Source organism: Callorhinchus milii, unplaced genomic scaffold, assembly GCF_018977255.1.
Source record: "Callorhinchus milii isolate IMCB2004 unplaced genomic scaffold, IMCB_Cmil_1.0 Scaffold2, whole genome shotgun sequence".
NCBI classification, from domain to species: domain Eukaryota; kingdom Metazoa; phylum Chordata; class Chondrichthyes; order Chimaeriformes; family Callorhinchidae; genus Callorhinchus; species Callorhinchus milii.
In genome coordinates, this window is record NW_024704743.1 from 65,619,549 (window position 1) to 65,634,264 (window position 14,716).

General features: G+C 40.6%; 1 protein-coding gene across 7 annotated transcripts in view; it reads left to right on the forward strand.

Annotated features, from left to right (window-relative positions):
- The window catches only part of LOC103181200 (tensin-3), a 261,229-nt gene that overhangs the window by 205,316 nt on the left and 41,197 nt on the right, over positions 1-14,716 (forward strand). For all 7 annotated transcript variants that reach the window (XM_007897502.2, XM_007897497.2, XM_007897498.2 and 4 more), the window contains one exon: positions 921-2,183. In XM_007897502.2, coding sequence (XP_007895693.2) covers positions 921-2,183 — 1,263 coding nt within the window. The remainder of the gene's footprint in view (positions 1-920; positions 2,184-14,716) is intronic.

Sequence of the window (14,716 nt, forward strand, 5' to 3'; positions counted from 1 at the left end):
AAACAAATGATCTTGTTAATTAACTTTGGAAGTCTAGGCATTTATTTGCCTTTGCCAGTATACAAACATTGTGTGGATTTTTGTGCTGTGCCTTGAAATCATGTCCTCCAGCAAAAATGTTTACTGTCTGTGGATGTTGTAAGCTCTTAGTTATGATGCCTTGAGGGCAAAAGTCATCAATCACTTCAATTGCATCTTCATAGAAGATTTATGAAGCGAATGTCAGCAGGGAGATGTGATAAATATCTCCAGTTGTGAAGCTGACTGCCTGGTTCACCAGCAAGGAAGTCACAAATAAATGGCAGACAGCCTCACAAGTGAAGATAGTTATCTTATCTTGCTGCTTGCCCTGACCTATTCTATTCATAACCACACTTCAAAAATAACAACTATTGGTTTAAACTTTTTTATTTGATGAATGAAAGCTATGAGAGTGCAGCTTATTTTAACGATTTTCTGGGTGCATCAAAACAAAGGGAACAAGCACCATCACTGTCTGGTAAAAGAGCTGAAGTGAAAGAAAAGTGGCAAATACAAGTCCAAACATATTGCAACTCAATATGTCACGCAGCTTGTTTACAATTGGAATTGTGCACTCATTCCAATTAAAATGTTTTGCAGCTGAATTCCAACTCATTGTTGGAATGAGTGTCCTACTTTGGGACTTTAAACTTACAAAGTCTAGCCTGACACTCCAGTGTAGTACTAGGGGTGCTCACTCTATTTCTGGAAATAATGTCAGATTGCCCCAGCAATATGAAAGCGTGTAAATCTTTTGAAGTTCATATTACTTCTTGATGTTGGAGAAATAATTAATTAAACCTTACATTTAGTACTACCAATAATTCAGGATATATCAGTGGTTCCGTGCCATTATATGCGGTCCGAATAACCAATTTTAATCTTTTTTCTTTTCTTAGTGTCACATACCCAAGGACCTATTGATGGAAGCCTGTATGCCAAAGTAAGAAAAAAAAGTGCATCTGAGAGCAACATTCCTGTTGGTGGTGCACCTGTGACAACTGGACCCGACCAAGTTGACCACACACTGTCAGTCAGCAGTGACTCCGGCAACTCTACAGCCTCCATACGAACAGACAGGACGGAGGAACATTTGCCACCTGGAGTCAAGCGGGAGCTGAGCCTGCAAGAGAAGGCTGATCTGGACAGGCTTCTGAGTGGGTTTGGGCTGGAGAATTCGGTACAATTGAAGGATATGTCGGAGACGAGAGTGAAGTACAGTGGAGTGCGTCACATTGTACCAGCTCAGGTCCACGTCAATGGAGATCTCAAAGCCAAGGACAGGGAGACTGATATTTTAGACGATGAAGTGCCAAACCATGATCTGCACAGTGTGGACAGCATAGGGACTCTCTCCTCTTCAGAGGGGCATCCATCAAACAATCTGGGCAACTTCAGTTTTCACAAGAGTAGTCAGAATTCCTTGCTGTCAGATGGATTTGGGAGCAACACTGGGGATGATCTGCACAATGCTATTGTACCAGACCTTGGTATAGGGGCAGAGACGATGTTTGATAGGACATTCGTCGGAGTTACCGAGGCAAAGAATGGCTTTCAGAGACCAAGAAACCCTTCGTTATCAGTGCAACCACAGGGTTATACTCAAAACATTTACTCAACTCAAACATGGGTGCACCAGCAGCAAATGGTTGTTGCCCAGCAGTACACCTACCCAGCAGAAAATGACTTGAGGTTTGCTGTGGCAAGCACTGCAGAGGATCAGAATGGCACCCAAGCACAGCCCAAGCTTCCTGATACTCCAGCAAGGGGCTCTAGCAGCAGGGATGCTGTGCAGAGGGGTCTTGGTACATTATCAGGAGAAAATAAGTTGCAAGACAACCCAACCAGTGAGGTTTTGTTTGAAAAGCCAGATCTCCTCAAACGTTCTGAAGTCAATCAGAGCACTGAAGTCACAACAAAGTTAGCATCCAAAGAGGAAGATTTGTCTTCTTCCCCCACCTTGGATATTGATCAGTCGATTGAGCAGCTGAATAAGTTGATAATGGACTTGGACCCTACGTTTGTGCCAATTCCTACGCGCGTTAACTCAGTGAAGAAAGGCTCCCTTATCAAGAAAGACGAAAACATTCAAGGAGGCAATAGTGTAACATCAGGACTCCAAGAACAAGCAGAAAGAGTTTCTGGAAATGAGTACCAACAAGGTAAATGGATTGAATGGCAAAATTCAAAGTTCCCTGTAGGAAGTGAATCAGTCACAGAATCAGAGAAGTAAATTTTTGGTCATTTCTGCTAAAGCACTTCATATTCATATTGTTTTGTTTCTCTGCTGAATTAACTTTAAGCTGTGGTACAATTATACGTAGGAATCCTGTTCTCATGCCCCCAGTATAACCCTAACTCACTTATAGCACTGGTGTTCAGCCGACTTCCCGTACTGGCTACCCAGCCTCCTGCGCTAAAAAAGGGTTGTCATTGATGTCACTTCCTAGTGCTGCGCATGTGCAAAATGTGAAGGAATTGAGGAGGAGGAGAAGGAGGAGAGACTGGGAGAAGTTGATCGATCCTAACTTCAACCAATTCACACTGTATATTTTACAGCATACACCCATTATGTTTTACATTTGCCTGTAGATGATTGTTGAGTGAATTTAATCCCAGGGTACTGTAGATCCCAGTTGGCTGCCTGGCTCAGTCGGTAGCACTCTTGCTTCTGGATCAGAATGCTGTGGGTTCATGTCCTGTATCAGAGACTTGGAGCTAATGGTCTCAGCTAATATTTCATTGCTGTGTTGTCGGAGGTGCTGTCCTTCAGATGAGGCACTAAACCCGGGTCTTATCTATCTGTTTAAGTGGTCATTAAAAATCTCTGCTACAATTCAAAGGGAGCGGGGTGTTCCTCCTGGTGTCCTGGTCAACAATCTTCCAGTTAAATTAGTCATTCAGATTTACCAGGATGGGTGGTTGAGGCCAGGACACCGAACTCATTTTATATTTTAAAAAAAGCTTGATTAGATGGGAGGATGATAGGGCGGGTATTCTGGAAGGGTGAGATCAGATGGGTCGAAAGGCTTTCTTCATTCAAACCGATCGTGTGATTGACAGGCTATGGGTGAGAGAGGGAGGAAGAAGTGAAGACATTGTGCAAAAAAAGGAAAAGTGGAGTAATTCTTGAACATACTTGCAGGCACTGTAAATACTATTTATTTCACGTCTACATTCCTACCTTACCTTTTCAACTGGGAGGCTGGCTGACAGCTGCTCTTTGGCTACGTGTCCATGCTTCTCTACAGCTAACTGGTTCTCTTTAATTTAGTTCCTTCACTAACATGAAGTGTTGTTGGTCGTGTGAAGCTGAAAGTTGTAAGTTCTACTCCCAAATCTGGACTTGAACTCACATAGAATAAGATGACACTCCAATGTGGTGCTGGGGGGATGTTGCATTGTTGGAGGCCCCGTCCTTCAGATGAGACGTTAAACTGAGGTCTGCCAGTTCAAATGGATAATGAAGATCACATGGCACTATTCAAAAAGAAAAGGGAGTTTCTCCCGGTGTCCTGGTCAATTATCCCCCAAATACAATTGGTCACGTACTTCATGGGTGTTTGTGGGACATTGCTGTGCACGATTGTGCTGCCATGTTTACTTACAAATACACAGTCACTCCATTTCGCAGTAAATCCAATGAAGCTCTTTGAGATGTCCTTCTGACATGATAAGGCGCTATACCAAATGCAAGGATTATTATTATTATAATAGTCTTTATTATTATCTAACTTGTGGCCTGTTGGCACAGGTCACTGGTTTAGTGCGTTCATGTGACAGCCTAAACTGAGCTCCCTAAGCAAGGAGAAAGGGGAGATTTTCAACACTCTGACACCAGCCCTGCTCGCTGCATAGTAAATGGACTGAAGTGTAAACTGTCTGCTGGAATTTTGATTTTCATTCCAGTCTTGAGCTGCTTTTAGCGTGACTTGTAAGGACTTTGGTTTGTACAACAAAGATTGCTGACAGGTACTGTTAATGTGTCCTGACTATGACTCTGAATGTGACATGTTGGAGCACGTGTTACATGCCATTGCTTATCCACAATGCCAGTTGAAAGCCCAGATCCAGTTGCACCAGGTAAGAATGGCTCAGATCCTGGATTAAAAGGATTAAAATATTAAGTGTACCCTACCCTAGCTTCCACGGCTAGTTCTAACAGTGTGCAAGCATTGAATAACCTCAATCAAGATGTTGCAATATTTCTGATCAATAAATTGCCGTGATGCAATTGAATCTAAAACGTGTCCGTGCATTTGTCATACTGCTAACCACCTGTGAGTATTTCTCAGGTACAAATGCAAATAAATTAGTGTAACTCTTAATGTGGCTTGCATACTTGCATGCATTTTAATAGTGCAGCTTGAAAAGGGGGTTTTGTATTGCAGCAGGAAACGGTTAAATACCCTCCATTTAGACGAGTGGGTTCTGGAATAAAAAAAGTTTGTACTAAGATCATAGGTTACACAGTTGGACCATTTGGGAAATTTGAGAATCTTTGAAATTGTAGCAAGTTTTCCTAAAGGAAATGGGGTATTATTTAAATGACTATAAGAACACATTGTCATGGTGTCTGAATAAACAGACACAGCACAGTGGCTTATTTATTCCAGTGAAAGTCTTTAGTCTGGTAGTGATCAATGACTTGCAGTAGGACAGTAACCAGGTACATAGCAGACTCAGTCTCTGGAATTATGTGTTATGGGTTGGGTCATGTTATTTCTGCCAATAAACAAAATCTCTAGCTTGAGACAGTGCATTCAATTATCTTAGCTCTAATTAAACCGACAAATTGGAATGAAAGGGCTTTTTTAAAACATACTTTACTGTGGTTCACTGATTATTTCTTTGTGTGTTTAGATGTATGAAGGTGAAGGTGAAAGAGCAGAGGAATGAGATTAAAGTGGATCGCACTAATGGCCTCTTTCTGTACTATAAATTTTCCAAGATTCTATGTATGAATTTAGGAATTTCCAATCTGGGATTTGTGCCCCAAATTCCTATTTAACATTCCTATTCTTTTACATTTTAAATACAAATAATGCCCCAGTTTACCTGTGGGATTGATGGCTGCTGTCACATGCATCCATATGAACCACATATACTAAACCCTTGCCTTACTGGACTCCGGGTAGCTCAGATTTGGGTATCTAGCCGGACAGGTCCCGGAATCATAACATTTTTTAAAAATCATGCACTTGTACACGTAAACTCTTGATGGCCACACTTTCCTAGCAATGAACACCATCCTTGCTGGCCTTCGACTGATTCAGTTTGAATCCTGTGATCAGAAGTTGGTTTAATCGTTATCTTCTGCTTGCGGGATTCAAATTATTACAATGCCTGTACTGGCATTTTTACGCATTGAATAAAACTGATGCTGAAAAATGCCAGTATTGATATTATAATTACACTTAGCTGGAAATTCTGGCTTGCCAGAATGGAATTCCCCACATTGGTCGGCCCGGCCAGGGTTTCTATCAATGGGAGATGTGACACGGAGAGGATATGTCATAGTCTGCACCATAGTCAATGTTACATAAAAGAAGTCAAGAGACAAGAGGTCGGGTCCAAAGGGGGCAGCATCTCTGCCCTCACACTCTGGAACTTTATCCTGCAATCCCTTTGCTTCACCCCCTCTCTTGCCTCCTTCAAGTCCTGTCTAAAGACCTTTGTCTTTGATTGTGCCTTCGGCCATCCTCCCCCACCCTCCACCCCGCCTGACCCCAACTCCCAGCTCGGGTCCAAAAACCCTTGATTGTCTAGTGCCGTAGGACATCTTTCCGGTGTGAAGGGCGCTATACAAGTGTAATTTGTTGTTGTTGTTTCAGTGTAAATTCATTGTAAATAAATGATGTACATAAGTGTTTGAATCTAGTTTGAAATGTAGAATAAATAGCTCAGCTATGTTACAGCCATTACAGCACAAGAGTTTAGTAGTTTGACATTTGGAGACTTTAGCTGAAAAACAGGGAGGAACCTATTATCAGATAAGCAATTGGGAAATTCATCCTTTGCTTTGCAAGAGCTCAGCGACTGTGTCCCTGGCCTCTTGTCTCTTGATTTATTTTATGTAATATTAACTAGTATGCAGACTGTGATATACCCTCTCCAGTGCCACAGCTCCTCTTGATAATTGAATTAAACTTTAATATATTGCAATGAGTAGCCTCCTGTAGGACATACAATACAATGAATATTAGCACAACCAAGCAAACTTTCACTTTGATATCTTTTGTGGCATTATGCTTTGTAGAAATTCAATTTAATGTTCTAGGTTGGTGGATATTTCTCAGTGTTATAAAGTATACTTTTATTTCCTATTATTTACTCTAAGGATCTTATTGAGTTGTGTTTCAATTAATTTATGGTTTTTGATGCATGTAGGTAAAAATTCCCAAAACGTCTTTGGGAATGTTTGGGTGTACAGAATAATGGTCAACCCACATTCTTACAGATGATGGGTTGTGGCAATCATTGCTGTACATGAAAATTGCTGGGGATTATGGAGTTACATGTTGAGTTTTGTTATTGAGTCACAGAACCAATAGAGTCTTCCAAATACTGCTTTCTAAAATTGTACTGGATCCAACCCATTGTAATTCTAGCTTCTGATGCTGTGCACAGTAGTTTATTATCTTCTGTTCTGATGCCAAAGCATGCCTTAGCACTTAGTGGTTGTCACATGATGGTGATTCAAAATAGTATGACTTTCTGAGCAGATGGTACTTGTTGTACCTCATTGCAGACTTGGTTGCTTGTTTACTGAACACTGTTGGCCTGAACTGCAGTGGCTGTGAAAGCTCCCTCTGCCCACATTGCATAGAGGCTTCTTGTTTCAAATGCCTCCAAAACCCCTGTTTCAATTTCTTTCACTTCTGTGGATGCAGCCGTTTAAATTGATGGCATTACCTCTTGCATTTCAAAAGAATATTATTTAATTAATCACATAGCCATGTCTTAGATACAAAATGCATTGGATTTACTATTTTTCTTTTCCCTTTAGAAGTTTGGCTAAATTTAATTTCATGACTTGTGTGTCTCCATTCTATTCAAAACCAGTTCAGCACATAATTTAGACTAGCTGTGCTTTTCAGAATTATCCTTGTGCTCCTCAGAATCTTCTTCAAGGCTTCAAGGTAAGCTTGAAGTTAGGGTAACCAAACCTGCAAATGACAGTTCAGATGTGGCCTCACCAGTGATCAGATCAGTACACGGTTAGAATAGAGAATTTTACACAGAGGTGATTTGCATATGCTGAGAACTCATGGTTAAAGTAGAAAGCATCAATGCATTTAAGAGGAACCTTGGTGCAACAACAATGGCAGCTTACATTTATATAGCACCCTTCACACGGGTAGAGTCTTAGAGCGCTTATCAGCGGTGTGGTGGGGCTGCGGGTGACTGAAGCACAATCGGAGATGCATATATAAAAGGGAATCGTGGGGTATGGGGAGAGGCTCGGAACAGGGAATTAGGATGCCGCTGCCATGAACAAGTTGGACCAAATGGTCTGTTTGGGAGCTGTAGATTCTATGAAAGAATAGGATATTTTAACTTACAGTTAAATGCACTTGAAATGCAAGTTCTTGGAGGGAAGAGGTTGGAAGAGGGAAGGTTAGGAAAAATATTTTCGCACACAGTAGTTTGGATATGAAATGCCCTACCAAGAGAGGTTGTCGAAGCAGAATCCATATTGGCCTTTGAGAGGGAATTAGACAGATACCTTAAAAATAGTCAGCTAGAGGGGTACGAGGAAAGGGCAGGTAAGGTACAGAAAGGATTTCTCTTGAGGGAGCCAACACAGACACAATGAGCCAAATGGTCTTCTTCTGTGCTGTAAATTTCTGTGGTTCTTAGTTTGTCTAACAACAGCTTTATATTGATGGTAAAGGTTCAGCAAATGATCAAATTCAAAACCTTTTTCTTCTGGACCTCTGCAGAATGGGTATTATTTTGTTCTGCTTTGTAAAATGTCAGTGCTTTGAGTTTCTTCAAAACAATGTAATATGCTGGACTGAGTTCTTCCTGGGTTAAAGCCCAAGCAAATAAATCTAGAATTTTACCAGTTTGATAGCCTATGTTAAAGATGTTCTAGGAATTTTCCTTTACAAAGTGAGGAACTGGTTCATTCTTCAGATGATCAACCAGCGAGCCTAAACTGGAGGACTAACCAGAGATGCCTATACTAGAATTACAATCTGTTCAATGAGTTTCCTTGTGCCAAATGTTAAATATCTTAAGATATCTCGTTGTACCTCCCATGGGAGCTTTTGTATTTGCTTCACTAAAATCTTTGCCACTCTATGTCAATTCTAATATCCTTGAGGCTGACCATTCGGACCTCACAACTCAATTTCAGTGGGACTGAAGATTTTTTTTTGAGGCCACAACCTTCATGGATTATGGTGGAATTGTCACTTTTTAACTGAAGTAATGATTGAGTTTTGAGCTGAATTCTTTCCAATCTCTTGGCAGGTGCAAACACTTGGCGTGGTCTTTATGAAATGTTTTTCCTGCGCGCAGTGTTTATGCGTGAGTGCTCGTGTGTCAACCCCCAAATCTTGATTTGATTTACTTTCATGTTTAGATTTTCCTTCAGTTTGGTATGTGTGTATCTGCTTGCCTGAGGCTAATTCTTCACTTTATGCTACTCACTCCATTTATGCAATCCCAGTGTAAGCAACGTCCCACAGAGTGTTTTGATGTTTATAAATTGAGTTGGAGACCCATTTTTGTTATGCTGCATATATCATTACAATGGTGTAGTTGTTACTGCTTTAGTGTATATGGCATTGCTTGATTTTTATTCACATACTGTGTGGAAGTGCCTTGTTTTAGGTACCTCTCCAGAGTAAGATGACCGAGATTGGGAACTCAGTGTACAGGGTTCATGTTTGCAAGCCTCCTCCCAATGCACCGTATCACTGTTAAGCAAGGGCACCTTTTTAGAATTTAATAATGCTCTACAGTACATTATACTTGTGTTTTATAAGATGAGGAATACCCTGGTAACTTGGTGCAAACAGTAACACCAGGCCCAAGATTCCACCTAGTCTTAGCCTGAAAGTTTATGTGTTAAAGTTAGATCACACAGATATGTGGTAAATACTTAAATTCAGTCTTAATTTGGAAGCTGATTATTTTTAAGAACTGTGGAATTCCAAAAAGTTCTTATAGGTTAAAATTATCTCACTACCTGTCATACTGCATGCCTTGTTATAGTCACACTCAAACATATTATCAGCAGAGATGCAAATGCAGGTAGATTGAGTTATCACACTTTCGTTAATAAAAATAATGTTTGCATTTGATATAGCACCTTAAATGTTGTTGAGACAATTCCAAGCACTTCCCAGAATGTACTGTAAAGTGAATTGAACACTCTTTTGTGGGCGAAACACAGCCTCCAATTGTGCACAATAGTGTCCCACAAACAGTTGTGGATTGAGTGAGCACATTTTTTATTTATTTTTTGGGAGGGATTATTATCCCCGAAAAGCAATTTGCCAATCGACTAACAACCATGTTCCTAGTTACTGCTGGATAAACAGAGGGGTGTGGAATAAAGAAACTTGCCTAAGGTTTTGCCCCATCTGGGAATTAACCCTGTGTTATCTTGTTTGCGAGGCGAGTGCGCTAATCACTACGCTACGAGCCTCAATCCTTTCACCTCTGCCCCTGCTTTTAAATTACTACTAATAATAATATCAAATGCAAGGATTATTATTATAGCTCCTTATTGTGTTGTCGAGACGTATCAAAGCGTTTCACAGGATATACTGTAAAGTGTTGTGAATATATTTTATGGGTGAACATAACACCCAATTCATGCATACCAATGTCCCACAAGCAGCCATGGGGTGAGTGAAATTTGAGAGAGTATTGGTGGATAAGCTCCCATCAACTGCACTACACTTTTAAAATTTTGGATAAAGCAGATTGGATGATTTTGGTGGATGGCTAAAGATCCATTATTCCTGTAGAGTGTAGCATGCTGAAAAGGAACACATTAAGGTTTAAACAACTTTTACTGGGCTCAGAATTGCACATGGTGTGAATACACAGTATTGATCAAATAATAAGATTACTCCTTGCAATTGATATAATACCTTATTGTGTCGCTCTGAGGTCACAAAGCGCTTTGTCACAGAATTTTTAACTGTAGTTACAGTATAGTTCGTTTTAACTGTAGTTACTGTGTGTTTTTAGACAAATGGACCGAGGTTTCAAATGTGGCAATGAAAGGGCTGCTGAAATGTTCCAGTAAAATCCCCAGACTTTTTCCAGTCGCTAATATGTCGACGCTGCCTTAGATCAGAGAAAATCGCATTCCGTCTGCTCCCTTGTTTCCTGAGTGACTGCAGAGTGAATGTTTCAGTGTAGGTGTGATAAGGAGGAGGTTCTTTATCACCATACCTGTCCCGACGAGACTAGTCTTTAAAGAAGCAAAATATTATTGTGATAAATAGCAAAGAAAGAATAGGGGGGGTGGTTGGAATCAATATGGGTAAAAGTGCGAATGAATTTTGCTTGTGATGTAAAACTAGATCAAGATTCCCTGCTTCATAAATTAACTGATCAGATGAAAGGTAGCATATTTAGGGATATCTCAGATCATTGGTACAATGAATCACTTGGTCCATTGCACACTAGGCACACAGCAACACAAATGGGAGATTGGATAGGCCTGTCAACACCATAGAATCACAGAAAGAAGGCTGTAGCTTGGAGAACATTTGGTTCATCATGACTATACTATACCATAAGACTTTTTCTTTCTCCCCCCACATTTCCAATTCTAGGCAACTTGGGCAACTAGCCTTTTGAAGAGAAAATGCATTACCTCCTCCCATTATGTTATCAGACCTCCATTTAGTGTCCCCTCTACAAAATGACAAGACATCTGAGCGAGATGGCCAGTTAGGATGATAGGCAGTACAGGTTGACTCCTTTGTTGTGAGTTTAGAATAAGGTTTATTGTGGTATTGGTGCACACCCATGTCCCTATGTTGAATGCCAGTGTGTGTGCTGAAATACATCATGCTCTATTGGGCTGTGCATGTCAAGTTAACCTTAACATTAACAATGTACTATACCTTTAGTGGAAAGTAAGTGATGGTCTTTTTGATCTACCCCACCCCACAGTTTTAAAAGTTAGTGCTTCAGGTCACAACAACTATTTAGATACTGAATAAAATATAGTTGGAGCCTAATGTTTACTTGATGTTTATCTCGTGCATGCATTATTATTGCTTAAATGTTCAATCACATCAGCTCACTCCATTAAAAATATTGTAACCTGATAAAGCAATCTTGAGAATTCACGTGATTCAGTTTATGTGTAATGCTGCAGCCCAGTTAGATAAGTGGGAGTTGGTTGGACCATTTCTAAATAACCGGAGGGGGAAATAAATAAGAGGGATCTGATAGAATTTCTCAAATATATGGAAGGGATTGAGAAGGTAAATCGCAAAAGATTATTCTTGCTGGTTGATCAGAGGATTTGGCTAGCTTCAGGTCAGATCATGTGACAAAGTTGAGAGAGTGTTAACACCCATGCCAGTCCATAATTAAAGCCTATTTTCAACCCCAATTTGCAGGGATATGATACCCATCAGATGACACATCATTACATTTTCACCCCTACATCTCTAATGTACTGAAAGCTGCATGCTCACCACATAGTGATGTGCTGAGATTTCAGATGTAGTGTTGGATGGCTGATTAAGACATTTCAGTGATCTTTACATCTATGTGTGTAGTAATCTTGACGTTTTAGCTCAATGAAAACTCACTGTGCTGTTATACCATTGAAAATTAAATCTTTCAAAGCACCTTTAGGTATCACTGAAGTTTATGCTACATTATAGAACGACAGAAATGCACAAATTCTACACCCTGAAGTATTCAAAATACTAAGTAGAGGTCAGGCATTTTGCTACAGGAAGGGCAGGACTGGGTGGTCTGGGTTTAGCTGGCGTGCCCTTGCACTGTGTCTTGTTAGTGAAGAGAATAACAGAGGAGTGGGATCACAATGTGACCATTCACCCTTTCTGTACTTTGGAGACCTGGAGAAAGAGAGAATGTAAAATAACAGCATAAAAAGTACACAAAATTGGTGCAATCTTCGTCTCCTGGCAGATTATAATAACAATAATCCCTGCATTTGATATTGCACCTTATCACGTCATTGAGACCTCTCAAAGTGCTTCACAGAATATACTGTAAAGTGGATTTTGTAAAGATGTGCTCTGATGTCCCTTTGGTGGCATCAGTGGAGCACAGGGTTTACATGCAATGCTCTCCCATACTTGGTGAAGGAGATGACCTTCATGATACCTTGCGGGGTGTGTATGAGAGGGGGTGATTACTCTTTCTTCCCTCCTGGATGTCATTTCCTCAAACTGCAATGAACAGAGTTCTTAAGCACTTTGACCCTGAGTGTGTGCCTGGTAACTTTATTCGTCTAGATGCTCCACTTGTCTCAGGCTGCCAACTCACAGCCCCTTTTTGTTTTGATGCTCAAAAACATTGCAGGGTTTGACTGATGACAGGTCAAGCATTGTATTGAATGACGAAAAGATGGCTTTTAAGGCATTTTTTTTAGTCAGGTAAAAAAAATGTTTTTGCTGGAGTCGGTTGAACATAATTATTGTTAAGTGATTAAGAAAAGAATACATAGAATAGTAGATTTGGTAAACCAAAGGAAAGTTTTTAAAAAGTATTTGTAAAGGTAGAAGAGAGAAGAAAAAAGAAAATTACAGTTTATTAAATGAAATTAACTTTAATGTAAGCCAGGAGATTTTTCTGATGGCTCTGTAAATAAGGTACTGACTCCTGTTGAGCAAAATGATTCAAAGTTTGTGCTGAGTTACTTGATTTCAGTCAGAGACACAGTTTGCAGCATTAAAAATGTGCTGATTGCTGTCCATTGCTGGAAAAAGTGCTTGGATACATTCCAATGAAGACTGGGATCAACTGGCTTTGATACACATACGGTTGGATAACCAGCTAAAGCTAATTCAGTGGTCCTGCATATGGAGAATAACCACTTGGCTAGAAACCTGGCACAAGCCAAGATCTTTGTGAGAAGTTAGCAGAAAATTGGATGAGGGGAATTTCCTGGGTTAGGTGAATACTGATGAAAACAACAGTTTGTCATATCTTGATAACTTGGGGTGAACAAGGTAATTTGTGTTTCAAGAAATTCCACACAACAGTCTGCAATCACGTAGTGCCTGTCACACTGTAGGATTATATTTCTAAGCACTTTTTGAAGACACTGTGAATTGCTAGGCACAGTGGGAGGGTGGAGTCTGAGGATGTTGACCAAAGCATAATAAGTGGGATGTTTGTAAGAGAGTTTTTGAAGGCCAGAACAGAAGGCACAAAGCAAATGGATTTTGGCAGAAAGTTCCAAAAACAGTGGCAAGGGTTTGAAGCCTCAGCCACAACTTGTGACTAGATTAATTAAGATGTCACCAGAATTCTAGTTAATTTAGTTTCATTGGGCAGAAGACAGACATGGCACTTTCTTCCTGAGAGGAAAGGAATTCACTTCCGGTGCCTACATATCCTCTTGGCAAACTGCTGACATTTAAGGAAAATGTACATTGCCATTGTGATGCTAAAGAGTCAGCAGATTCTTGGGAAAAAGTGAAGAAAGGTTTAGGAAATATTCAAGGTCTGATAAACAGTGCATGCTGACAATTTTGATCAAAGTACTCTGACCTACATTGTGAACAAAGTATTCTGACCTACACTGTGAATGTACAAAGAGGAGCTCGAGAAGGCGAGCTGTGGGAAACGTGCTACCATTGTGCCATCTGTTTTGCAGATATTTGTTGTGAGGGAGAGCAAGGTCAATGACCTAATGTGAACTTCTACTGTTGACCTCTTTTGTTTGCCTCTCTAGTGCCTGGGTCCAAATTGGTCCGTGTCAAAGCTTCAAGAGTAGCCTCAAGTGCACAAACGGCGGCTCATCTACAAAAACGTTATCTACAGGGCAAAGTAGTCCTCTGGGTCCAATAATTCAGAGGCCGCTTTATAATTTAAAAAAATGTCCGAACATATGACCGTCTTCCAGGTTGACAGGTCAATGCTGACATCACTTCCTGTATGTTGCATGCTTTGGCAGAGAAACATTGCTGGTGTCATTTGCTTTGCTATGAAGTCCAGAACTCCTCCGCCCACATTCTTATCAAACTCCGCTCCCCGATTACCCCAGTCCTTGCAAGACTGCACTGGCTGCCTGTCCCAGAGAGGATCGACTTCAAGATCCTCACTCTTGTTTTCAAATCGTCCTGCAGCACATAACAATAATCCTTGCATTTGATATAGCGCCTTATCACATCTTCGAGGCGTAGCAAAGCGCTTCACAGAATATACTGTAAAGCAAATTGCCCGTATATTTTGTGGGCATCGCATGCAACCCACACGAAATTAGGTCATGACAACCTGACAACCCAGAAATTGGCAACCTTTAGCACGGGAAGCCGGCTGGCCAGAAGCCAAGTGTACCATACCTCTAGTTAACCAGGATCCATAGGGACACAGCATTATTACTGAAGCCGCACTACACACGGTGGTTGGGGGAATGCATTATAACCAGGTTACCCAGTATACCAGGGTTGCAACTTCATTACAAAGCATCTGCCCCCTCATGGCCCAAAAGCATGACAGGATAAGT